At 37.1% G+C, this 27,529-nt stretch overlaps 3 protein-coding genes across 3 annotated transcripts; 1 reads left to right on the top strand and 2 right to left on the bottom strand.

The window, feature by feature from the left end:
* Positions 1-7,997: 7,997 nt before the first annotated feature.
* Positions 7,998-8,899, bottom strand: LOC140878965 (uncharacterized mitochondrial protein AtMg00820-like). Its single transcript, XM_073282594.1, has 2 exons — positions 8,853-8,899; positions 7,998-8,400 (listed from the first exon to the last, which is right to left on the bottom strand). The coding sequence occupies exons 1-2, from the start codon at positions 8,897-8,899 to the stop codon at positions 7,998-8,000; spliced, it is 450 nt and encodes a 149-aa protein (XP_073138695.1).
* Positions 8,900-21,944: 13,045 nt separating this feature from the next.
* LOC140881990 (L10-interacting MYB domain-containing protein-like) lies at positions 21,945-24,187 on the top strand. Its single transcript, XM_073287694.1, has 4 exons — positions 21,945-22,089; positions 22,822-22,903; positions 23,017-23,343; positions 23,433-24,187. Exons 2-4 carry the CDS (start codon positions 22,826-22,828, stop codon positions 24,027-24,029), a joined length of 1,002 nt encoding a protein of 333 aa, XP_073143795.1. The 5' UTR covers positions 21,945-22,089; positions 22,822-22,825; the 3' UTR covers positions 24,030-24,187.
* A 237-nt stretch (positions 24,188-24,424) lies between these two features.
* On the bottom strand, positions 24,425-27,243 carry LOC140881991 (protein SPA, chloroplastic). The gene is made up of 5 exons (XM_073287695.1): positions 26,909-27,243; positions 26,739-26,822; positions 26,592-26,643; positions 25,227-25,383; positions 24,425-24,765 (listed from the first exon to the last, which is right to left on the bottom strand). The coding sequence occupies exons 1-5, from the start codon at positions 27,083-27,085 to the stop codon at positions 24,744-24,746; spliced, it is 492 nt and encodes a 163-aa protein (XP_073143796.1). The 5' UTR covers positions 27,086-27,243; the 3' UTR covers positions 24,425-24,743.
* Between the last annotated feature and the right edge of the window lie 286 nt (positions 27,244-27,529).

Below are 27,529 nucleotides of genomic sequence, written 5' to 3'. Positions count from 1 at the left end.
TTCGAGATTGGAGGTAAAGATTTATAATTGTTATTTAATTTTTACACACACAATTTAATCGTAAAGTTTTGATACCCATTATGGAATCGTTCCATATAAAATTTTTAAACTTCCGCTGCACCGGGTATCAATTCTGATTGATCTGATCGCCGTTCTCCAACATGAAGTTGAGGCAAGAGATTCTCAATGAAAAATGTTTTAAATATTTTAGTGCATTTTTGGGGTATATCTAGTTTGACTAGTCGTGGACCTAATTTAAAGGGGAAGCCATTTTTGAGCAAGGTATGCTCTTGGAAGCTTGAGTCCATCTGAGCAAAGTGTGCTCTTGGAAGCTTATAAATAGTGTCTACCTTTTAAAGAACCAAGTTATTTACAACTTGGTTAGAGCCATCATCAATCTTTTAAGATTGATAAGTAAAAACTTCTTAAATATCCTATGGATGTTTATGATTTTCGAATGCTGCACAAGTTCTCAGTTTTTACATAAAAATTTAAAATTTTACTACGTTTTTGGGCAGGAGAGAATCGAGATCCAACAGCATTTACATACCATGTTGAGTCTATTATCTTTTTGATATAGTTTTTGTGTCTAGGTCGCTCAGCCCTAATTTTTCCTTGTACGATCAGGTACCGTATGACACCCACTTGACTGATGGGATAGCGTGTGTGGTTTACATTGGACGGTGATATTCCCAGATTGGAGTCAGTATGTGTGGCAACCACTGGATCTTCGAAGCAACATTTGCATATTGGTTGTAACGCCCCAAATTATCTTAATTGACTTTATTTGAGATAATCAGTGATTTCAGAATTCGAGATCGTACTTTTTATTGATCAGGGACCATGTTAGGATCGGTTGAAAGTTTAGAGGGGGGTGAATATACTTTCAAGAAGTTTAGTTGGAAATATTGAACTCAATCAATTTAAGGAATGAGTTCAAGGCTTATCTTAGTGTCGAATGCAGTTTGGCAAACAAAATATGTGCGGAAATATGTCAAACTGCATATTTAAAACACTGAGTGAATATCAATTTAGGATGTGTGTTGGTGATGAGTAAACTGAAATGATACGAGTAGTTGTTATGGATGTTCGGAGATTTCAAACACTCCTACGTCATCCCTTCTTCCACCTCGGAAGGATTTGATTAGAAGACTTTGATTTATACAAGTAATTTGCATAAACCCAATCCAGTTTAGGACTTAAACACCGCCTAAACAAGAACTCCTAGTATGACATCTTAGTTTCAGTCCTAGATTGATATAACAATAGAGTAAATATAACTCGAAGTTCTTATCACAAAGATCAACTCTTCAATGATCAGAGTAATGCTTTTGAATGTTTGTGCTTCGAGTTTCTTGATCGGATCTTGATTGAAAAGAGCTTTTCGTGTTCTTCGTAAGAATGACAGAGTTTTCAATGCGTATATTTTCCACACTTATGATGTTGATCAAGATCTCTATTTATACCCTTTGGATTTCCAACGGTCATAAGTTTGAATTATTCCAGTTGGATTTGTCACTATCATCAACGATTTTTGGAGCCGACATTCCCTTAGTATCGCGGCACTACCTTTTGCAGAGATGTCAGAGTACGGATGATCTTATTCGAAAATAGCACGGTAGTAAACTATTGTGGACACCTGAAGAAATCAGTTTGGCAAGGGTAAACTGATGGATTCAGTTTAGCGAGATAAACTGCTTTGTATCCCTGAAGCAATCAGTTTGGCAAGGGCAAACTAATGGAATCAGTTTAGCGAGGCAAACTGCTTTGTATTCTTTTTAGCGCGGTCATTTATGGTTCAGTTTAGTGATTCAGTTTGGCAACGTAAACTATATCTGTTGGTCATAGAGACGTCATTATTTCCTGAATATCAGTTTAGTCCTTTTTTGTAGTTGCTCAAGTAGTTTGGCTTTCTTTTGTAAATACCAAAACTAAATTTCCCAACAATTTCCCCCTTTTTGGTGTTTATCAAAACATTGCAATTTATTTTATGATAAACTGATATATATTGTCATCATGATAAGCTGATATTCATTGTTATGCAAATTCAGTTTCAATCACGAACTCTTCCCCCTTTTTGATAAACTGAAAAGCATAGATCAGGAAGGAGAGATACAATAGTAGATAATATAATAATCTTGATGTGAAAACAGATAAACTATCTTCGATCAGAAGAGGATCTGTGAAATGACGAACTACGAGTTTGTTGATGAGTTACTGAGGTACTGCGCTGTAGAGCTTGAGCTTCATGTTGATTTTGCAGAATATTCTGAGATAAACTTGTCAGAGTGTTGATTTGCCGAGAAATTCCTTGAAAATTGGATTGAACTGTATTGTGAAAGGTCTGAACAAATCCATTCAAGCTGTCAACTTTTGTCTCCTAAGACTGATGAGAGTTATGCAGTTGAGATAGGGAGCTAGTTAGTTGATTTGAATCCACTAGGATTTTATCCAGTAGTGCAAACTTTTCTTGAAGTTTACTGAGCTCACCATTCATTGATTGTCTCAGAAAAGAGATGTTGCTGGTTGTTGTTTGTTGATTTTCTTTGAGACTAGTGACAGTCTTGGACATGACATAGACTGAATTCTCAATCTGAGTAAGTGTGTGATACCAATCATCTTCAGTCGTGGAAGTTGGAGATGGGAGTCCTTTGTCAGTAAAAGAGAGATATTCTTTGGTAAAATCTTGCTTCTGTCCTTTAGGAGGTGATGGAGGTGTAGCTGCGATCATTTCAACTTTTTCTCTCCCTTTGTCCTGATGAGTTGATGATTCAGGAGTTGTATGAACAATTATTGATAGAGTTTGAGATAGAGTCTCAGTCTCAATAGCTTTGTCAGGAGGAGATGAATCATTGATGATTTGTTCATGTGGGAATGATTCAAGCATTGGTTCTTGCGGCTATGTATCTGTCAGAGGAATTGGTGTGACTAATGAATCATCAGTTGAGTGGGTTGACCGAAGTGTTTCTTCATCACTGGGCTTGGTTGAGGCAGGTGTGTCATCAAGTTGTGATGGGATTTCCAATGTTTGAGTGACTTCCTTGGATTCTGTTAGAACTTGTTCAATGGGAATAAAGAAGGGTGTCTCAACTGCTTGAGACAAGAATGGTTCTGAGATTTCCTTCTGAGATAAAGTGAATGTCTCATCTGTTTGATCAAGACATGGAGAAGATTGAATGTCCATGGTGATTGAGTGAGGTTCTTCTGGTTCTTCTTGGTGAGACAAAGGAGGCACAACTTCTTCCATAGATGGTGCTGTGAATACAGGAGTTGAATGATCGTCAGCTTCAATATGAGAGATGACTTCATCAATGTTCATAAGTTGAAGCTCGGGTAAAGTATTTTCAGTGGCTGAAGTGTGCAACTGCTGCTCAATGACTGTATCGGTTGTATTGGGATCAACTGAAGTTTCTTTTTTAAGTTCTTCAAATACTTGATCAATTGACTGGTTGGAGGATTCCGTGGAAGTGTGACTTTTCTTGCTTTTCTTGTGTTTGGATTTGGATAATGAGTGTGATTTGTGTTTCTTCCAAACAAAGGCTTTTGGAATTTTCAAAGTTTGATCAGTCTCCCAGAATTTTACTTCTGTTTGTATATTGATGAGATCAGTTTGCAGTTGAGTAAATATGACTCTGTCTTCATAAGAAGTTCTGGCACGTGGAATGTAATTTCTTTGAAATTCATCAACAATTTCTCCCAGTTTCTTTATCCTTAAGAGATCATAGAAGTACTTTCTTCTTATCAATGCATCTTGAATGTTAGCAGTCTTGACAACTCTCAGTACAATTTCTTCAAGTTTGACAAATTTTGACAGCTCATTCTTTTTGGTGAGATGCCTGGCCAATGTAGATGTCCTTTATTGGTGCCAAGTATCAAATATTTTAGCAGTACGCTTCTCAGCATATTCAAGTACCTCATCCATGGTTAAGTCAATTTGTAGTTGAATGAAATTGGATGGTCTGTCAGGATCTGAGGAGGATGCTATTTGAGAGCTTCTTGCTACTAAGTCCAATCCTGAGTGAGTATATTCAACAATTTGTTTCGAAGATAAACCACCAATTGGGATTGCTGGAGGAAGGACTACAATTTGTAAGATACCTTGTAGAGAGGCTTTCTGAGTCTTAACTTCCTTTCCTAAGTCTTCATGTGTTGGAGTTTCTAAAGATGGTTGAAGACTCTGTAGTGGTTCAACCATCATAGGTTGCTTTCCCTTCGGATCAATTTTGGTTTTTAACTCCTCAGCTGTTTTATCAATGAGATGTGCATCTTCAGTTGAGGTCATTTTAGCTGGTTTAGGAACCACAGAAATGATCAGTTTAGATGGGGATGTGACAGCCTTGGTTTGTAGAGTTCTTGTACGCTTGTTTTGAGGTAGTTTAACTACTTCTTCACTATCAGTTTCATCACTGTCATGAATAACAAGATTTCTTTTCTTTTTGGTTGACTTCTTTGTTGGTGTCTTCTGTGTCTTCGCAGTAGTCAAGTCAGTTGATTCTCTGGACTGAAAGAGTGCTAGATACTCAACATTTAGAACTCTAAGCTTATGCAATTGAGAAGGTGCTTGAAGAGTAATTCCAAGAGTTTCAAGAAGTTGACTAGCTTGTAGTATATATCCCGAAGATTGCTTGGTAGGTGTCATCATTTGAACAAATATGTTAAAGAGGATATTAATCCAGTTGATCTTGACACCTTTCATGATGACAGTCATTACTTTGAACTTTCCAACAGTTAGTTTGGCTAAGGACCCTCCTTTTGCCAAAATACTCTTGGCCACAATATCAGCCAACATTTGATATTCAGGCTTTAAGTCTCTTTTGAATACAGACAGAGAAATTGGTTGACTTGAACAAGAAAATGTGCTTTGCATCTCAGTGATATCAATATTCGATATAATATTGAAGTCAGTATTACCTGAGGTAGGTAAACTGAAGGTGTTGGTGAAACATTCTTCATTGATTTGAATGGAGTGTCCGCCGAGAGACAGTAACAGTACGCCATCATCTTGAAGTGTGCAATTGTGATATAATGACAGCAAGTCCGTTTGATATAAGTTCAAACTTTTGATATCCAGAAAAGGCCAAGTCCAGATTGTTCCAGAGCAGTGCAAACCTTGGATATCCCTGGTTTATCCATTCCATATAGAGACTCAGAATCAACAACGAGAGCATTGAGAATGTAAACTGCAGATGAAGTGGCCATTTGAAATGGTTCCTATGAATCGATGAGGCAATCGTAAGACAAGTTAAAGATCGATTTAGTGTTTATGATATACTGAATTGTTGTATTTTTGATGACTTGGTCAATACGACACAAGTATGATGTGGCTCACAAAGTAATTTAAAATTCAAATTACATCGTACAGCAAGGCAAGAAATAGTACACATATTTCTTTCTATAAATACTACGTGTTTGTACCAAAAAAAATAGTGAAATATAACAGTATATCCGATTAAGTTGAGCTAAGGGATATGAGTAACATTGTGCCCTTGTTTGGTTTTGGTCAAAGGTCTTATGTGGCTTGTGAGGCATGTCGAGAGAGTTACTTTGAGATTGAAAAGAAAAATATCGAGGAGAGAGTATTTGAAAAGGTGATGAAGGTTTGGTTGAAGATAAAAGAGCTCCACATGTATCATCATTCTCAGTTTCCTCCGAGGAAGTATGAAGATGCAAAGGAAATAGCTCAGAGGGCGAATACTATATGATAGCACTGGATACATTTGACCCTAGAGACATTTTTAAGGAGAAAAATGTTCTCTATATGATGCTCAGTAAAGAGTATATTACATTAGTTTGTATTGCAACTGATGAGCTAATGGACCCTTCAGTTGCTCCTCTACGAGCATGAGTGACTGACTGGAGCTATGAGATATTCCTTAAGATGAGGGAAATAAAAAGAGTATGATTTTATCCTATAAATTTCAAGTATTAATGAATGAATTTTTTACTTAAACTGAGTTTTGTGCATAAACTGTTTTACCTAAACTGTGTCGACGCAACTACTAAGTAAACAAAAGTAAACTAAAATAGTAAGCACGAAAATCCATGTTATCAGATAATGATTACATGCAATCAAATTTCAGAGAATTTTTGTCATAAACAGTGCCTTATTTTATAAAAGTTATACGTAAGAGACTCTTGATATTCTTAATATTTTAAATGTAATAAATGCTAGAAACTCTTCGATATCTGGGCTGTTAGTCTATATATAAAAAATACTCAAGAAGTGCAAGTAAACACTAAGTTAAGTAAAAGAAATGGAGAGTTGGAGAGCTGCTCATGAAGATTTCATCGAGGGGAAGGTTGCTCGTTTACGAGCAAAGCTGATTCAGATGCAGTTTAGGGGTCCAAATGCACTTGATCCTGAGGAGGTGCGTCGTTTGGAGAAATATAAACAAGTGCTTGGAATAAACGACCCTGCGTATGTCCTTGGCCGTGAGGGGCATACAACTCCTGCTCTTGAAGAAGGAGTTAAGGGTGGTGACCCTTTTCCATGGCCTGGAAGAGGTGAAAGATGGCCCGCAGGAGGAGCATCTTTGCCTTTGGAAAATGGCTGTGGAAACTGAAATAGAAATTGGAAATGGGGTCTATTAATAAAATATGCTATTTTGTTTTAATATAATGTTATTTATATTTTTATGTTTTTTACAAACCCAAAATATAAACTGCAAAAGAATTATTAACATTCCCCCTTAATGCATGCTTATATCTTCTTAAGCAGAAGGGAGGAGTCTTATCGTAACTTTAAAAAATTATAATAAAATATCAATGGAGAGTCAGTTTAATATTTTTGCGAAGAATTCAGTTTAGGTCATGCTAAACATTTTGTACATTTTGCAATGGATAAACTAATTCTAATTTAATTCAATAAGTCCTAAAATATTTCGAAAGTAAGAAAACTTAGACTCTGGGAGTGGTTCGGTGAAGATGTCTATAGGTTGTTGCTCTGTTGAAATGTGCTCCAGTTGGATATTCTTCTTGAGTGCGTGATCTCGGATGAAATGATGTCTAACTTCGATATGCTTTGTTCTTGAATGAAGAATGGGGTTGTAAGTAATTTCAATTGTGCTGATGTTATCACAGAAAATTGGTGATTCTTGTTCTTCAATTCCATAATCCCTCAACTGTTGTTGAATCCAGAGCAGTTGAGCACAGCAACTTCCTGCAGCCAAGTACTCAGCTTCTATTGTGGAGGTTGCAATGGATGTTTGTTTCTTGCTAAACCATGAGATCAGTCTATCCCCAAGTAATTGACATGATCCACTTGTACTTTTTCTATCCAGTTTACATCCAGCATAATCAGCATCTGAGTATCCAACTAGATTGAAGGAGTTATGCTTAGCATACCATAGACCAACATTTTGAGTTCCCTTAAGATACCTTAGTATCCTCTTTCCAGCTATGAAGTGGGACTGCTTAGGAGTTGATTGAAATCTCGCACATAAACAAACTGCAAAAACAATGTCAGGTCTACTGACTGTTAAATAAAGCAATGACCCTATTAGACCTCGATACATTGTGGCATCAACTGATATTCTCCCTTCGTCTTTGTCAAGTTTGATTGATGCACCCATGGGAGTTGTTGCAACTGTGCAGTTCTCCATACCAAACTTTTTGATTAATTCTTTGGTATACTTAGTTTGACTTATGAATGTCCCATTTTCCATTTGACGAACTTGCAGTCCAAGAAAGAAATTCAGTTCACCCATCATGCTCATCTCGAATTTTTCCTGCATTAGCTTCGAAAATCTTGTGCATAGTTTGGGGTTAGTTGACCCAAAGATAATATCATCAACATATATTTGAACTAATAAGGTGTGATCATCTTTCGTGAATTTGAACAAGGTTTTATCAACTGTGCCTATTGTAAACTCGTTTTCAATAAGAAATTTAGTTAAGGTATCATACCAAGCTCGAGGAGCCTGTTTTAGTCCATAAAGAGCTTTGTTTAAATGATACACATGATCTGGGAATTGATGATTTGTGAACCCTGGTGGTTGTTAAACAAACACTTCTTCTTGAAGTTTTCCATTCAAGAAAGCACTTTTAACATCCATTTGATAAACTTTGAAGTTTTTGAATGAAGCATACGCAAGGAATATTCTTATGGCTTCCAGTCTAGCTACTGGTGCATAAGTTTTGTCATAGTCAATTCCTTCTTCTTGCCTGTATCCTTGAGCTACTAGTCTTGCCTTATTTCTAACCACAGTTTCTTCTTCATTAAGCTTGTTTCTAAAGACCCATCGAGTGCCAATAACTGATTGATGTGTTGGTCTTGGAACGAGATCCCAGACTGCATTTCTAGTAAACTGATTCAACTCTTCTTGCATTGCCTCTATCCAACAGCTGTCATCCAATGCATCTTCAATTTTCTTTGGCTCTTCTTGGGATATTGTAGTGACCCTGCATGGAATCACCTACTAACTGGCAACTAATAGAATGCATTAAACTTAATACAGCAAAATACTTAACAGAGTAAAAACGTGGAATCATAACCATAATTTACATATCAGCTTAGTAACATAATCCAGACTTAAATCTGTAGTGATACAACCAAATCGAAGAACTTAAAAGTAAACATTATACAGCTAAAACAAATCCTGCTGTATAAATTTCTCCTGAAAAGCTCCGGCTCCCTAGTCCTGCCTCGAACTACCGGCTCTGTCCATCCTGCGACCTGCCCCATGGAATAGGGTGTCCAAGATAACAATTAGGACGTGAGCGCTAACGCCCAGTACATAGACATGAGTAAACATATGCATATAATGCATGCAACATGATGACTGGTAAAAGGTCATCTAAAAAGTCATGCTCAGTACCGGCTCCACATGAGTGCTGCCACCGCACGGATCAACCTCTGGGTGCAATCACACTCGCCTAGTATACCAGAGTAGACAGACATATATGCCCCCGCCATCGCGGTACTCTCAGTGACAGACTATCGAGTATAGAGATGAGCGGCTCTATAGTCAGGTATAACAAGGTATAGGCTCAACGTGTATATGCACATGACATATGAATATAAAGCGGTAAATCATATATCATGCCATATAATAATGCCAAATAAATGCAACATATAAACATATATACTCGCTGGCAATCTCAGTCAATATGTACGTACCTCTAGGCTAGTTCAAGTATAGTAGGATCCTAGGTTCCAAGCCTATATTCAAAAGTTCACCGTATCACTACATAAATTCTATAAGACTTAACTAAGCTAATAAGTACTCCCAAAACTTAAATAGATTCCCGGACCATACCTTCGTCCGTAGATAACCCTTTGGAGTTGCTAGTCCCGGATGACTATAACCACTCCTTGGTTATTCCAGAACCTCTATTATAACCGATAGGGCCCTCAAGTGTATATCTCACACTATATAACTGAACACTCGGAATACTTGATTTATATCTAATTCTCGTCCGAATGGCCCTATTTATAGGCAAAATTTGCCGGAGTTCGGAGCCTCCGAACTGGGGTTCGGGCCCTCCGAACCTGCATGCCCGACACTTGTCAAAAATTGCGGAGTTCGGAGCCTCCTAAGAGCTGGGTTCGGATGGTCCGAACTTGGTATTTGAGTTCGGATGGTCCGAACTCATTTCGGTGCCTCCGAACTGTCCGAGACCCCCGGGACCCTTCCTACCATTTTCGGACGTTCCGAAGCTGATTTTTTACTTATTTTCACCAAATAAGGACTCCTTAATCATGTTTTTCCACTTTTAAAATTATATGTCATATCATAGCATGTAAAGTGGAACTTGGCTACTACCTTTAGATGTAGCGATCCATCTGGTAATTCTGAAGTCTGATTAAGCCCTGGAATTGGTTAATTACCAACCCTTAATCATGTTTAACATATCATTATCTTAAAATAAAGTCTGGGTTACTACAAATATGAAGGATTCATGAAGAATTTCTTTAATCATTTGTCCTCGAGACCTTAGTGGTGCCGTAGGATTACCTATTACGGAACTGAGTGGATGCTTTTTAGACCAATTGAGTCTAGTATTAGACTAATTTCCACTGATCACTTGTGCCTCTAGATCTTGATTAGTCATGTTGTCTTGGTCAAGCTCTGTTTCTTCAGAGTGAGTGTGGTGATCTTGAGTTTCATGATGTTGTTCTTCAATATCCTCAACTGTATGTGTTTGGTGAGTATCAACTGGTTGATCAATGTTAAGATCCTCAACTACTGAATCTATTAGTTCAGGTTCAGGAGATTGAAATGTTCTTATAGGTGGTGAAACTTCGTTTTCACTTTCATCTTGACTATCATTGTCTAACTGTATTTCCTGAAATAGATCTGAGAGTTGATGAGTGTTAGTTTCAATATCATCAGTTAAATCTTCATAAAAAATAACATGAATTAATTCTTCAACATTTAGAGTTCTTTTGTTGAAGACTCTATATGCTTTTCTAATTGAGGAGTATCCTAGGAATATCCCCTCATCTGACTTTGCATCAAATGCAGTCAGATGACTTTTACCATTGTTATGAATGTAGCATTTGCTCTCAAAAATTTTGAAGTAAGATACATTGGGTTGTCTGCCATTCCAGATCTCATATGGGGTTTTAAAAAATTTCTTGCATATCATTGATCTGTTCTGAGTATAGCAAGCAGTGTTCACAGCTTCTGCCCAAAATCTTTGAGAAACTTTGGAGTCAGCTAAAATGGTTCTCGCAGCTTCTTTAAGAGTACGATTCTCCTTTCTGCAACACCATTTTGTTGTGGTGTTCTAGCTGCTGAGAATTCATGTTTGATTCCATAATGTTCTAAAAAAGATGATAAAGTTTGGTTGACAAATTCAGTTCTTCTATCACTTCTGATTCTGTCAATCTTACTTGATTTTTCGTTAAAAAGTCTTTTAAAAATCTTTATTAGTTGAGAAGCAGTTTGATCTTTTGATTTTAAGAAAATGACCCAGGTAAAACGTGAGTAATCATCAATTATGACAAGAGTATACCTCGTTCCCCCTAAACTTGTTACTGGAATTGGACCAAATAAATCCATATGCAACGGTTCCAAGCATCGGAAAGATGAGTTATAGCCTTTGTTTTTAAAAGATGACCTAATTTGCTTCCCGAATTGACAAGCTGAGCACACTTTGTCTTTGGAAAAATCAATTTTAGGTAGGCCTGTTACTAGCTCGAGCTTACTCAGACTGGCAATAGTTTTGAAGTTAAGATGATTCAATCGCTTGTGCCAAATCCAGTTGCATTTAGAATTGGAAGCTACAAGGCAAACTAGTTTGCTAGACTGAGTGTTCCAGCATACTTTATATGTGTTTCCATTTCCTTTTCCTGTCAGAATAATGTTACCAAAAGCATCTTTAACAATGCAGTTTAGCTTTTGAAATTCAACAGAATGCCCATAATCACACATTTGACTAATGCTGATTAAATTATATTTTAGATTATCAACCAATAGAACATCTTGAATGATAATGTTGCCGTGAATAATCTTACCCTTACCCACGGCTTACCCTTTGAGTTGTCACCAAAAGTGATAGTGGGACCATGGTATTTAACGAGTTCAGACAGTAGTTTATCATTTCCAGTCATGTTCTTGAACATCCGCTGTCTATGTACCATGATTCCTCTTCCTTTTCCTTGATACCTGCTTCCTGCATTCACAAAGTTGAATAACTTTTGGTACCCATATCTATTTGGGTCCACGAGGGATTAATCCTTTAGAAACCCAAACCTGGAATACTTTAACCAGTTTAACAGTTTCTGTGTTCCTATAGGTGCGTACTAAGTTAGATGCTCTAGATGGTGGAGTGTGATGTGCTTGTGAAACTATATGTTGTTTGCCTTTTCCAGTGTCTTTGAAGTTTCTATATCGCTTTTGAACTGGACGTTGATTATGGTATTGATTTTTATTTTCTCTCATGGGATTAGGTTGATATGCATTAGTCCGTTTAGGACTTTTAGCAGTCTCTACCTTAGTTTCATAAGGGTTGAATCCAATACCAAATTTTTTCCTGTTCATCTGCTCTATTTGCTGCCAAGTCATCAGGATAGGTTTTTCATTTTCATTTTCCCTAACTGCTCGTACAAAGTTTATGTATTTGCCTTTGCACATGTTTAGTTTGGGTAGAGTACTTGACTCACTAGTTTCCACTGTCTTCCCATATCCAAGACCAGTTTTGTCAAGGAGAGGTCTTTGTGAATCACTCATTTCTGTCAACAGGCTCGAAGATTTATTCCATGATCTTACTAATTCATCCATGTTATGTTTTTCTGTTGTAAGATTCATGATATCGATCTTGAGTTGTTCATTCTCATTTCGGAGCACAGCAATATCTGTTTCAAGACAGTTTATCTCAACTGATTGTTCCCAGGAAGACTCAGTTGAGGTATCTTGCAGATCCTTTTGCTTGGCTCTGACTTCATCGAATGCTAAGGACAGTTGATGATACTCATTTGCCATATCATGAAGAGCTTTGATCAGTTCCTCTCTGGTAAATTCCTCAGAGCTAAAATCAAATACATGTTCACTAGTGTATGGAAGCTCATGATCATTTGCCATAAGACACTTGACCTCTTCTTCATCATCACTGGAACTGGATGAGCAATTTGATTCCTCTGAATCACTTGACTCACTCTTTCATATCTGAGAAATTTGTATTGATGCATGCCTTACCTTTTGAGCCTTTGCCTGCCGTGGTTTCTGTTACTTCAACTTTGGGTGGAGGAATCGTTTCGAGGAATTTTGTTAGGAATTGTGAATTGAGTAGTGAGGGGAATTTGATAAAGTTCGATTGTGTTATACTTGATTTGTCTGACTTTGACTGCATAGTTGGTATAGATGTTTTGACTGAGTACAGGGCTACAGTGGATTGTTTTCAGAAGGTAGTACGTTTCATACCGGAGATGACAGATGAGTGGAGATTTTTTGGTAAGGGTTCTCGATCTAGAATTCCTTTGATTTATGTTTTTATCTATGACTAGACTGTTGCAGAGAGGATCATAGGGTTTTCTGATCTATGCAGTGGATGTTTTGAAGTCTAGCCCGGTGTTGATTGACATATCAGTGGTTAGAGAGTTTCCTGATTTGTTCTCGGATGAGATTCCGGGATTACCGCCTATTCGTGAGATTGAATTTGGCATCGAACTGACTTTAGGTACTCAGTCTATTTCTAAAGCTTCGTATAGAATGACTCTGATTAATTGAAAGAACTAAAGGAGAAACTCGAAGACTTGATCTCCAAGGGATACATTCGGCCTAGCGTGTCGCCTTGGGGTGCTCCTGTTCTTTTTGTTAGAAAGAAAGATGGCTCTATGCGTCTCTGCATTGACTACCGCCAACTGAACCAAGCGACGGTAAAGAACAGGTATCCTTTACCTCGTATAGATGATATTTTTGATCAATTGCAGGGTTCTTGTGTTTATTCAAAGATAGATTTGAGGTCTGAGTATCATCAGCTGAGAGTGAGAGAAGAGGATGTTCCTAAGACTGCGTTTAGGACAAGGTATGGTCATTTTGAATTTCTTGTCATGTCGTTCGGTTTGACTAACGCCCCAGCAGTCTTTATGGGGTTGATGAACCGAATATTTCAGCGCTTTCTAGATGAGTTTGTTATTATTTTCATTGACGATATCCTGATCTATTCGAAGAGCCGTGCTGACCATGCGGAGCATCCGAGGATCGTTTTGCAGATTTTGAGAACTGAACAGTTGTTTGCCAAACTGTCGAAGTGCAAGTTTTGGTTGGACCGAGTCATTTTTCTTGGTCACATTATCTCTGGAGATGGGATTTCTGTCGATCCCAGCAAGATCGAGGCAGTTATGAACTAGCGTAGGCCGACTTATGTGCCTGAAATTCGGAGTTTTATGGGTTTAGCGGGTTACTATCGCAGATTTATTCAGGGTTTCTCTTCTATTGCAAAGCCAATTACCCAGATGACTCAGAAAAATGCGCCTTTTGTTTGGACTGAAGAGTGTGAGACCAATTTCATTGAGTTGAAGAAGAGATTGACTAGAGTTCCGATAATTTCTATTCCATTAGGTTCTTGAGGTTTTACGGTGTATTGCGATGCTTCCCATTCTGGTCTTGGATGTATTCTTATGCAGAGGAAGCACGTAATAGCATATGCGTCGAGGCAGTTGAAACCGCACGAGACTCGCTATCCAGTTCATGATCTTGAACTTGCTGCTATTGTTTTTGCCTTGAAGATCTGGCGTCACTATCTGTACGGTGAGTCTTTTGAGATCTTTTCTGATCATAAGAGTCTTAAGTAATTATTTTCACAGTATGAGTTGAATATGAGATAGAGGAGATGGCTAGATTTATTGAAAGATTTCGACTGTGAGATTAAGTATTACCCGGGAAAGTCGAATGTGGTTGCTGATGCTTTGAGTCGCAAGCTTTGTTCTTTATCTCTTTTGACCATCAGTGTGTCTCGTTTGATTGACGAATGTTGCAATTCTGGGTTGGAGTTTGAATTAGATAGGAATCCTATCAGAGTTTGTGCTATCCAGGCCGAGTCAGAGTTGTTTGTGTCGATCAGAAAAGCACATAAATCCGATGAGAGTATTCAGCATTCGATAGATAAGGTGAGATCTGGACACCAGTCTGAATTTCAGATCAGGGATGATGTTTTATTTGTGAATAACCGTATTGTTGTGCCTGATAATTCCGAGATGAGACAGCGTATTCTGTGAGAGGCACATTGCAGTCGGTTCAGTGTTCATCCTAGAGGCCGAAATATGTATAACGACCTGAAGAGTCAGTTTTGGTGGAAGAAGATGAAGAGTGATGTTGCGAGGTTTGTGTCCCGTTTTTTGAACTGCCAGCAGGTGAAGGCCAAGAGAAAGAGGCCGGGTGGTCTTCTGCATAGTTTATCTATTTCGGAATGGAAGTGGGATCATATCTCGATGGATTTCGTCATGAAACTACCCCGTTCTGTTTGAGGATGCGATGCCATTTGGGTAGTGATTGACCGTTTGACGAAGTCTGCTTGTTTTATTTGTTGGAGAACGGCGATCAGATCAATCAGGATTGATACCCGGTGCAGCGGAAGTTTAAATTTTTTTTTATATGGAACGATTCCATAATGGGTATCAAAACTTTACGATTAAATTGTGTGTGTAAAAATTAAATAACGATTATAAATTTTTACCTCCAATCTCGAATCGAGATTATGGACACCAACAGATTGCTCTGCTCTTGTTGTATCTCCCATGAACTGATGGACGAACTGTTTTTCAATCAGGTCCACAAACAGAGATTTAATCCCTCTGATAGATTGCACTAGAAAATCTATCAGAAGTTTCTACGAAGAGAATTAACGACTTTGATCCGTTAAACCAGACTGCAAATTCAAAATTCGCAGGCTGGATTTTCCTGAGCAGAGGGGAGGGGGGCGGCCACTGTTAGAGAAAAATACTAGGGTTTTTCGAAAATTGTGACCTGTTGTATGTAATTTCTGTACTGCAATAACTTATTTATAATGTAGGCCGCTAACAGCTTAGGGCCCATTAGTCATAAGTTCAAGCCTGACAAGCAAAGCCCGCATGTTCAAAACTTAATATAAAATTCATCGTGACTCAGATTGATAAACCGATTTTACCAATGTGCACAGAAACCATTTCTGCATCTTTTAGAGTCAAGATAAATTTTCTGAATCCGAATTCAGTGGTTTCCAAAAATGCCCATCCCTATGTCATTTTAGGAAATCTTACTCCTCTACTCTTAAATAAGAAGTCCAACTTCTTTGTTCATTAAATTTAACTCTTTAAATTTAACTATCTCAACGGGGATTAAAAATTCATTACTCTGTGTGACCCTCAATGGTTCAGGGATACAGCTAGCCGTGGACTCACAACTCCTTGTGACTCGGAATAACCATTTCCGACTTGCCCATCGAATCATGGTAAGAGCGCCTAGTAACATCGCCCCATGATTCCCTAGGTATCACTGATAGTGCCTGCAAGAACCAATAGATTTTGGTTAGCGTACAGTACGGTCCCTTCATCCATATATCCCGATCGAATCAACAACCATTGGTAAATCGAGAGTCGTTCGAGATTCGATAACTATGCAATACATCTTGAAGATCAAATAGTGACATCGCATATGCTACTAAGAAACCATTTCTTAAAACACATCATGTACTCTGGCCAGAGATTCGTCACACTAATATCTCCTCAGATCGCATAGGATATCCACACTCGCAAGTATGTGGTGAATTCTTGACAACAAAGCATCGACTCCTATATGTGTCGTAACTGTACCCAATCCCGACACCTGATGACCCCAATAGAGTCGGTAAACGAGTCAAAATACAGTACTCGCATATAGAGTCTCAATGATGTTTCAAGTAGTAAGGACTAATGGTGTACAACCAAAACCGCGGACTTTATCCACTCGATAAGTGATAACCACTTGGAAAGTCCGGATAGGGTAGTTCGATCATTCATCATATGAATATCCATTTGCATGCTTCGAACATCTCTATGTTCTTTACCAATGAAACGTGGTACTTTGCATCGCAAATGCTAGTCTCAATCTCGAGCGATCCTTATCCTTATTCACGGACGGCTCAATCGACTAGGAACGATTTAGAATATACAGTGACTATAAGATGTGTTTCATGATAGACATCCCCATGTTCTACCACATCTTACATACACTATAGTATATTCAAGGTCTTTATCAAAACAACAATAGTATATCACAATATAACAATATGAAGAAAGATAAAGTCATTGCCATTAATAAAAGTGTAAATTATATTAAACAAAAGATTGTTTATACAAAGAGTCATCAAAGCCCTTAGCCACAAGTTGGCTCACCGGGCACCCACTCTTTCATTATTCCGTATCGGATGACATATCGTCACGATCAGATGACCGAGTTATATGTTAGAGAGATTGTCAGATTGCACGGTGTGCCGAGATCGATTGTTTCAGACCGAGATCCTCGATTACTTCTCATTTTTGGAATAGTCTACAGGAGGCTCTTGGTACTCGTTTGCATTTGAGTACCGCATACCATCCTCAGACCGACGGTCAATCAGAGCGGACGATTCAGACTCTGGAGGATATGCTACGAGCAGTAGTGCTTGATTTTGGCACTAGTTGGCAGGATTCGTTGCCTCTTCTGGAGTTTTCGTATAACAATAGCTTCCAGACGAGTATTGGAATGACACCATTTGAAGCATTGTACGAAGTGCAGATATCCTCTGTACTGGGATGAGATGTATGAGTCCCTAGACTTGGGACCAGATATGATTCGTGATATGGCTGAGCAGGTGAAGATTATTCGTTTGAGAATGAAGACTGCTCAGGACCGACAAGCGAAGTATGCAAATATCCATCGCAGACCTCTATCTTTCGATCGGTGAGACCGTGTATTCTTGAAGGTTTCTCCGTTTAGAGGTACTGTTAGATTTGGGAAGAGAGGGAAGTTGTCACCGAGATTCATCGGTAGGTATGAGATTTTATAGAAGATAGGCGATCTAGCCTACAGATTAGCACTTCCTCCTTATTTATCTGGTATTCACGATGTATTTCACATCTCGATGTTGAGGAAATACCATCCCGATCCTTCTCATGTTCTTCAGCCTGACGAAGAACTTGATGAAACTCTGAGTTATTTCGAGAGACCGATTCAGATCCTTGACAGAAAGGAGAAACAACTCAGAACCAAATCGATTCCTTTGGTGAAAGTTCAGTGGAGTCGTCACGAAGTCGAAGAAGCAAATTGGGAGCCATATTCTGATATGAGGCAGATATTTCCGGATTTGTTTATCTGACGTGAGTCCTTAATTCTGTTCTTGAATTCTTTATTCTTTATTATGAGTTGATATCTTTGATTTCGAGTACGAAATCTATTCTTAGAGGGAGAGAATTGTAACGCCCCAAATTATCTTAATTGAATTTATTTGAGATAATCAGTGATTTCAGAATTCGAGATCGGACTTTTTATTGATTAGGGACCATTTTGCAATTTTCAGAAATTTCAGGGACTAAAGTGCAAAATTTGAGTTTGTTATAATATCTAGCTCTTGGTTGACTTGGTCCACTCACTCCTCATCTCCTCCAAGCCGTCTCCTCCTCCATTGAAGCCCAAGCTTCCTTCCAAGCTTCCAGATTTCACCCCGAGCTCGATCCGTCCGTTGGAAATTATTTCTGAAGGCAGTTTAGCGATCACTGCAGCGAGAGCTTCGTTCTATCGTAAGTTTCTCTCCGATCAGATATGTTTTATTTTTTGGATGTAGTTGGAATTTGATTCTTTTCGGGTATGATGTTCTTGAGATTATTCTTATTGTGTATTCTTAGACAGAATTGAATTAGAGTGTCGATTGGATTTGATATGAATTTTCTTTGAATTATCGAAAAGAAGGATTTTGAGATTTGTAGGGTCTGAATTGGATTGGATGTTTGTTGATTGGAAGGAGTTTATTTGGTTGATATTAAGTTTTCTGCATTTTCGGTTTGTCAGAATATAGCCGTTATGCCGTCAGTTTGAGTTTCGGGATATTGTTTCTATTGATTTGATTATACCGAGTTTGATGAAGTTTTGCTATCGATACTGATCATGTGACTTCTTCTGTTAGATTGATTCAAAGTCCTTAGAGTTGCGAGATTGCAGCTTCGATCAGTTTGGAAGATTTGAGCCGATATAGTATCGACTTTCTTACTTATCGATCGTAGAACTTGAATAGTTATTGAATTGAGAATTTTTGTTTTACAGATTGAAGATTGTGAAACGACAAGAAGGTATGAGACGACTTTTGAATGGAATAGGACGATTAACTCGAATCCGGATTGATTCGAGTGTCCTAGAAGAAATCACATACTTGCATGTTTATATGCTTATTTGAACTTATGATTGAATTGATATATGAAGACATGAGATTTCATATGCATTCATATTGAGCCGATTGATTATTCATTTTGAATTAGACGATCTGAAGATTATAGTTTAGTGGCCTTGGTAGGCGATTTACTACAAGTGTCGATTAACTCACTATAATGCCCTAGAGTCTAGAGGATTAAAATATGCCTCATCCACCTCGAAAGGGGAGTTCGGTGAGATTGTTGGACATTTTAACTTCGGGATCTCAAACCGAAGAAAGAAAGAAAGAAGAATTTCTTTTGATTATCTGAGTCTGATAATCCAGAAGTTTTAAAGTCATGCATATCATTTTATTCCGCAGTGAAATGAATTACTTGAAGTTTATGTGGAATTTGATTATATATCATGTTTTGATATATTATGTGATATTGTATGCTAGTCTCTTTTTCTGGGAATTGTATTCTCACCGGATTATCCGGCTGTTGTCTTGTCTTTGTTTGTGTTCTTGGCAACAGGTGGGGCATGACCGAGTCAGAGGCAGCATGGCTAAGGGTTGAGTTGATTAGAAGTGAGACTTGGTGTTTTGGGAGTCGAATTTGTAATCGAACTTAGATTGTATTCGAACTCTTGTTGTTGAATTGTTTTGAATAAGTTAGATTGAAGCAAGTTCTACTAGTTGGAGATTGTATAACTTTAGAATTACTTTGTAATGGATTATGCATGTGTATTAACGGTTTTGAATTGCGTTGTAATGCATGATTATGATTTGGAAGTGTTGGAGTCGAGCCTTGTTGTTTTTCTGCTCTTTCCTTGTTCTGCAGCAGGGGGCGCTCGGTCGGCAGTTTTTAGCAGACAGAGCACATACCCCATCGAGAAAAACAGCAGGCTGCTGTTTTGGAGGCGCCCGGTCTGCACTTTTTAGCAGACCGAGCGCACCACCCTTTTTTTCTAAAAAAAAAATCAGTATTCTTTTAGTCTTGGATCTTGCATGCTTTAGTGTAGTTTAATCCAAGATTAGTTGATTAGCACCGAGGTCTCACACTGGTGATGCCTACATTCTAAGCATGATGTTCCAGAGTTTGATCTCTGTTTTTCAATTCATTCATGTATCATGATGCATGCATTGCACAAACATGTATACTCATGTTTACGTATTGGGTGTTAGCGATCATATTCCTGCTTTTATCCTGGATAACTCATTCGACAGGAAAAGTTTTCAGGTTGATTAAGAGGTAGATCAGTGATCGGCCCGTTACCAGGGCCTAGACACGGAGGTTGCCGGTGGTTTAAGTTTAAGTTACCTCTGGTATTTGTTTTATTTCGATTGAGTTGTATAATTATTGTTTGGGTTTTCCAAATTCGGTCGTTAGTTTTGACCTCCCCGATTGGATGCAATTTAATTGAAAATAAACTAAATGAATGAAGAAACGAGAAAACGAATTTGGAAATTACATGAATATTCAGTATGTCACTTGGCATGAAAATAAACATTTAATTTTATTTTAACTATCAAAAGGAACGTAAAATGAAGGCTGGAGAATCAAAGTTACAAACTACCAGAATTCAGACTAGATATGAACTATTGAAATTGGAAAATACTGATGAAATAAAAGACTGAAATTAATGTCGGATTGGGGTTGTTTTAATATAATTTCTAGATTATTTTCATAAAAAATACTTTGATATATGCATACACATTGTGTACCAAACGATGTAAATCTATAGGATGTGTTTACTTACTGAGATTAATTATATATAGATAAATAATACTAAGACTATTAAACTAATTTTATAGGATGTCGAATAATGATGAATAAACAATCACATGTTTACTTTAATGGATGAATTTTGTGATTGATACTATGATTAAATGACGAGTTACAATTTTGTCCTTTGTGTTTATTATATAATCTTATTTTTAGTTTTTATTTGTAAAATTGAGATTATTATTTTTAATGTAAATTATTATTAATCCACATATAAATTATTTTAATTGACTAAAATTATTGAGTATAAAAATTATTTATTTTTAAAACAAAAATTAATAAATTGAGTTAAAAAAATTTTCCCCATGAATAAGGATAAAATCTAATGAAATGTATTAATCATATATTAAATTATTAGAATTTTTTTATTTTTATAATTTTTAAATGAACCTTTCGTATATTTAAATCAAATAAATTGTATTAATATATCTTAAAGTATTTGAAATTTATATCCATGTTATATAATTTTTTTAATGAGATTTTCATATATTATATTTTTTGGAAGTAAATTAAGGATATTAGTGTAATTTTTTTTATTAAAAACTTAATGATTATTTATCACACCATTTATTTGTGATAAATCATCAAGGTTTAAAATTTAAATTAGTTAACTATGGATGAGCTTTATGAGGGGCCCTAAAAAACAAGTAAACATGTCATTGCATAAGGTTATTAATATAATCATATACTTATCATAGCAAGTAAACACAACCATACTATATTATAATAGATGAGGGTCTTATACTAATCGTTTTTTATGTGTCAAATCACACCATAATTTTTCCTCATTTTATCTCTAAATTGAACACATATCTTTTTTAATTTATATCTCAAATGACTAATGTATCCTCATTTTGCTCTAACATCATTATTTTATTTTCTCTTTATCTTATTTTTCAAATTTCATTATCCGTTTTTATTAAATTATCCAATATATTTTTACAAATTCTCTTTATTTTTTAAAAACTCACATGTTTTTTCTCTATTATAATTTTTTACGATTTTTTTTTCAAATTGTCGAGCACATGAAAATCACGTGTTAAGGTTGTTAGTTGCCAGTTTTATATAAAGACACATATGCTAAGGTGCTAGGCTTTCCCCAAAAATCACATGATCACAACTGGGTATGATTGGGAATCAAAAAATGAAATAATAAAATCGTCTACAATATTTTTTTTCGCTACATTTCTGTTTCATAAATATATTTCGATTATTTTTCTAAGCTATGTATAGATTTACTTGCCAAATAATAAAAATCATGGATCCGAAAATATAGCATAAGCAGCAGAGGATTTTGGCCCGCGTTCCTTGAATGAAAGCCCAAATACTAGAAAGCTGTTCTGTGATTTTCTCTAAAATGCCTACTTACTAATAATAATTAACGCAATAAATATTATTTATTTCCTATTTTTGTCTTCGTAATACAATACTCATCCCGCCAAACCCTAAATCAGAAATTCCGACGCTGTTGATTAACAATTTCAATTTTCTGGGGACTTTCTGGTTAATTCTACGTTCAGGTATTGTTCTTACACCTTTACCGCTGTTCATCCTTACTTTTTTTTTTGGTAAATATATCCCTTAATTGTTGAAAAAATTCTATTTGAATTTTGATTGGGTGTAGCGATTGATTCATGCCAATGATTTATATGAAAATTCTGTGTTTTGATTTATATGAAAATTCTGTGTTTTTGGTTACCAATTACTGACGCTTTTGCATTTTCATTTGACGGGGAAAAAATGTGCCGTTGTTTGGGGTTGAATATGCAAAGCAAGTTTGATGGCTCCTTTTTCAGCTAAACTGTGCTAGTATTTGGAATTACTTCTAAAAAGTTCTTTGAATAATTTTAATTTTGGAAGCAATTCGAAACACTACTTATGTGTAGTTTTGATTTGGTGTGAGAAGAAGAGACTTGATGGGTGTTGATGGAGGTTGTTTTCTTAACCTGATAGTTTTGAAAAATCAGATTAATTGAGAAATGATGAAAAGCAGCTGCATTGGAATATTGTACAATTATCACATGGGCAGATGATCTGATTGTGGATATCTTGCATTCTCTGCTTATTAGTTTGAGTAATGAGGTTGCATGTTTGCACGAAATTTGTTCTATTTGTGTTTTGTTTGGTTATCACCTTTTTTTTCGTAAATGTGTGGAGGACAAGTAGAGGGAGTTTACAGAATCTTCTAATCAGATAACCTATATTTTAAACTAATTTATTGTCTTCTCGTGAAAATTTGATTCTGGTGATAGTGTCATGTGGCACACACTTGCAGAGGAGCAGAACCAGCATTTTAGTCGCCTGTGCCAATTCTGGGGTGAGGATCAAGTCAAGGTAAGTGTCTTATGTAGTTCCCTAGTTGTCAGTGTCGCAATTATTTAAATTTTATTTCCCCGGTAATATGTTGGCTCTCTTTCAAATGGTATGTTACTCTTTCGGGTGTGCAGATGGACGCAGAACCTATTGACGAACAACTGAAGCAAGAGCGTCTGAGAACACGATGGACCCCAGCACTTGATAAGATATTTGCAGACATAGTTGTGAAGCAGATCCAACTAGGGAATAGGGCTAATAATGTTTTTGACAAGAAGACTTGGAACCAGATTCGCGAAGAATTCAACGGACAGACCAATCTCAGTTTCAACAACAATCAGTTGAGGAAACATCTGGACGTCCTCAGGACACGCTATCACAATTTGCAATCTGCTTTTAACCATAGTGATGCAATGCAGGATCCTTGCTTCATGGGGTTTGATCTATGGGATGACATAGGGGTATATCTCCTTTTATACATAGCCACAAATATGCTAATGACATGTTGATCTGTCACATTATTTCCGTTTATAAATATCGATGCATACAGGAACAGCCCAAGACTGAACCAGCCAAGACCAAGGATTGTCCTATTTATGAGCAGTTATGCACAATATTTGCAGATTCTGGTGTAGACGGAAAATATGCCCAATCAAGCCACTATGAAGAACTTGACAAATCTGCTGGAACCGAAGTCTCAGGTCCCGACGGTGGAAATCCATGCATCAAAACTCCATCGACATCAAAATTTGTGCAAGGAAATGGATCTTCATCGCAAATCATTAGCCAGAACACAGCTGATAAAAAGAGAAAACGGCCCACCGAGGCGTGTTCTGTACCTGATCAAAGCAACTGGAGTCAAGAATCAAATGACATGATGGCAAAAGCCCTCTTAGACATGATTACTTCTTCAAAATTACGGACAGCTACCAATCCTCTTACCAATGAAAGATTCACGATCACCGAGTGCATAAAAGCATTGGATGAGATCGAAGGTGTTGAAGACTATGTCTACTATGCTGCCTTGGATCTCTTTGAGAATTCTAATTTTAGGGAGACATTCCTTTCTCTCAATGACAATGGCGTACGATTAGCATGGTTGCAAAGAAAGTGCCCAAGTTTTGCCCAGTGTGAAATTGTCTTGTAAATGTCTTCAGCTGCGTATGTTTTAATGGAAGGGGAGGGAGTGTGATGTGTTGCTGATAAATTATGTACAAAATCTTTTGATCTCTGAAAGGGTCGTGTCTTGGGGGATTAGCTGATAAAGAATAGCTGGATGCAAGCATGCAGAGTTGTTCACCTCTATCACAAGTCCATTTAGATGCTCTAGCACAAAGGTTTTTCAATACATATATTATAACTGTTTTTTCTTTTCCCTTTTCGTGTTTGGTTTTTTCGGTTAATGGGTGAAGAAAGTCCGAACTCACGAAGTCTCCCACAAGGCCGGTTAAGATACCTCTTTACAACAGAGTCAGTGCATTAGGAGTCAATTACAGTAGGAGATCTGTTTTTGGTATTAAGGTTGTTTTGAGTAAACCGAGATGAAGATTGATGGGAGGTACTAAAAAATGTCGGAATCACGACTAGACAAGATTGTAAAAATACAATAACGTCTCAACTTCTTACAAAGAATTAATGCACGTGCTTCTTGTAAGAAAAGAAACAAGATCAAAGTTATATTCGGTTGATTTCGGAGTTTCTCATTGAAGATACATTTGAAAATGGCACAAACAAGCTATTTTGGCATCCGAATAAATAAGATTTACCCCAAAATTAATTGGGTACAAAACCTCAACCCTCGAAACTGTATTGCTGCCGTCGAAGGGCCCTTTATACCCTGTGGAAACGTTTTCTTCGGTATCTAGTCGTCATCCTTGAATTCTCTGTTGGAGGGAAAATCAAGAAAAATATTTGGATTAGCAGGGAAAACAGGTAATTCTAAGAATATAAAGAGGCTTGGAACAAAACATTGAACTTGTGTGTGTAGTGTGCGACTTCTAGAAGGATGTTAAGTACCCAAAAAAGGGATGATGCTCAATTTTACATAACCCCAAGAATCCAACTTCTAGAAGGATATCAATTCAAATTTTAAGCTCTAGAACACAGATTCTCACTCGTACTCACAAGAAGATTTTCATAAGAATGAGAAGATTCGGTGCAGCAGCGATTTTCCTCTTTCGTGTTAGAAAGGGTTTTTGACATAAATTGTTTATCTTCCTGGTTTCGAATTAGTTTGTTTCTAACATTTACAACTGCACAATTTGATGCTGAAGGTACACAAGGAGCAGTGTTAAATAACAGTTGATGGTCGAGACAGAGGGGATGGAAGAGACGAGATAAGCACCTGCGGTCGAGATATCGAGGTTGAATGCCACTACCTTGGCATGTGGTGCATGTTAAAGAACCAACCCCGTTACAGTTTATGCATCCCGAGACTTCCTTTTCGCCCCCTCCAAGCTCCACACTCACGCTGCCAGAACCCATGCAGAATCTACATTTCTCTGCAGAAAGTCCCCATAAGTAATTTATAGGAGAACCCAAGTTTTCGATTGAAAACATCAGCAGGAAATACAATATATATCTAATTAATAAATTTCCTTGCCTGTGATGAGGCCACCCGCCATGTTAACAGACATTCTATTTCTTGACAATCTCAAAGCAAAGGTTTCAAAATAAAATCCTTGAAAATTTTTGTGATAGACGAAGTGTTCTTCACATTTACCAAAAAAACACTAATAAATTTAAACAAAAGAGATAAATTCTAACTCATCACTCGAAAGGGTGTGAATAGCACAAGTGCCGAAAAAATTGAGGAGTCTATGATTTAACAGTAAAGGTAACGAATTCATAAAAAGGGGCCGATGAAATGACGAGTTAGTGAGTGTGATTTACAGAACCTCATGTCCTGAATAAAATTTGAAAAATTATCACGTATGGAACTAATTTGTTGCTCACTCATATGATGATATGAATCATATTACTTGAAATCTTATAATATATCCCTCGCTCGAACGATCCCACATTCAAAGCATGCTATCTAGGTATGTCTATGCCTGAGTCATATGTGCATTGAAGGGAAGTAAGGTTGAGCAAGTCAGAGGTTAGCCCTTTATTCTTCAACTAAGAGTCGTCTAATTGAGTATTAATAGTCATCATGCGCATCAAAACTGTGTCTATGTCCCACATCGAAATGTTGGTGCAATATGAATCAGATTATTAAGGGTGTGCATGGCTTAATGTTTTGCTTGATACAAAAAGAGATATAACTTAAACGCTAATGCCACTCAATGTACATGTTTTCATCTGCGATCGACCCCCATCCTCTGGTGCCAGGGAGTGGCAGTACGTTTTGTAAAGGCTCTATTTTGGAAAATCAAAGGCAGACAATACCTCGGAACAACTAATAGAATACAAGTCAGAAAGAAATGATCAGCTATAATCGGACCAGCATTTGCTCGAGCATCAGCGAAAAATTAATCAAACTAGTCTTTTTCAGTAAAGTAAAAGGTGGGAAACTCCAATCCCATTCACCTAAACGCTTGAACATGCTATACCTCCATGTCCATGCCCAAAACACACGGTCCCAAGATGGGATATATAACAAATTCTGAGCTTAGTAGCTAAACTAATGGTCATGTGGTGCATAAATTCAGAGCATTTATAATCATACTCATATATGAACACGCAGAAAATCAAGAAAACTACGTACGGGCACCGCTGCCGTTGCAGGGGAAGCATGGCTGAGTGTTGTCTCTTTTCGCCTGAAACATTAAAAATGTGGCTAAAACACCCAACTTTTAACAGATATTCAAGTCCCAGAAAAGATTCCAAGTGACTAGACTAAACTATATCTTACAGCATTGTCAATTTGGGATTCATAAAAAACGGGAATTCCAATCCCGACTGCAATGCTGACCACTCCCACCGATATCGCCACTATCTGAAAAACAACACTAGAACAACTGAGAAAACACATTAAAATCAGTAAACAAAACACTGTTAAGCAGAAAGCAGAGGCCATCAAACCGTGCTCTGGTCAAGTTCAACTGCTCTGACACAAGGATACAAAGATGGCGGCCGGTGAAATTTAAGACATTTCCTTGTTTGGGAGAATGCGGAAGAGGGCTTCACCGGGCAGCAGAGGAACGAAGAGTGGAGCTGAGAAGCTGAAGCTGAGGCTGAAGCAGATGCCACCATTTTCATTATTCTTTTCTGCACAATTTACCAAACCAAATTTTTGGCGAATTGTGTATTTCTTGGTGGGATTGTGAAATTTTTGGCAGAAAAATATTACATTTGGAAGAATCTTTTATTGGTGGCTCTTCTTCAGTCCCAGAGAGTTTGGATAGTGTGGGGTTAGCTGCAACTTGCAATCTTGACCAAGAAATCATATGAGAATTTTCTTGAACATATCTATCTATTTCAAATTTTTTTTTATTGTTTATTGTCATAATTGTCTAAATTTTGTTTATTGGAGTGTTAAATGCAAGGAGTATTTTTGAGAACTGCATGAAAATTATAAGGACATTTGAGGAAGCACAATAACTTCTCTCTCCCTACATGGATTAATGAGTTAATAATTGAGTTGGTATTTATTGTTAATAATTGAGTTTGTTTTTATTACCTCAAAATTAATTATTGATAAAT

The sequence above is a fragment of the Henckelia pumila genome, chromosome 2 (genome assembly GCF_033568475.1).
Source record: "Henckelia pumila isolate YLH828 chromosome 2, ASM3356847v2, whole genome shotgun sequence".
Classification (NCBI taxonomy): domain Eukaryota; kingdom Viridiplantae; phylum Streptophyta; class Magnoliopsida; order Lamiales; family Gesneriaceae; genus Henckelia; species Henckelia pumila.
Note: the sequence above shows the minus strand (reverse complement) of the source record. Positions and strands in the feature narration are given on the sequence as shown.

Bases quoted from the DNA above. Each gene is read 5' to 3' on its own strand.
- LOC140878965 (XM_073282594.1), bottom strand. From the start codon at position 8,899: ATGTCTGTCTACTCTGGTATACTAGGCGAGTGTGATTGCACCCAGAG. The intron at 8,401-8,852 runs GTTGATCCGTGC...GATTCCATGCAG, and splicing joins GAGTGTGATTGCACCCAGAG to GGTCACTACAATATCCCAAG.
- LOC140881990 (XM_073287694.1), top strand. From the start codon at position 22,826: ATGTGGCACACACTTGCAGAGGAGCAGAACCAGCATTTTAGTCGCCTG. The intron at 22,904-23,016 runs GTAAGTGTCTTA...TCGGGTGTGCAG, and splicing joins GGGGTGAGGATCAAGTCAAG to ATGGACGCAGAACCTATTGA. The intron at 23,344-23,432 runs GTATATCTCCTT...CGATGCATACAG, and splicing joins ATCTATGGGATGACATAGGG to GAACAGCCCAAGACTGAACC.
- LOC140881991 (XM_073287695.1), bottom strand. From the start codon at position 27,085: ATGAAAATGGTGGCATCTGCTTCAGCCTCAGCTTCAGCTTCTCAGCTC. The intron at 25,384-26,591 runs GTACGTAGTTTT...GACTTTCTGCAG, and splicing joins CTGCAACGGCAGCGGTGCCC to AGAAATGTAGATTCTGCATG. The intron at 24,766-25,226 runs GTGCTTATCTCG...TCCCTCCAACAG, and splicing joins CCTCGATATCTCGACCGCAG to AGAATTCAAGGATGACGACT.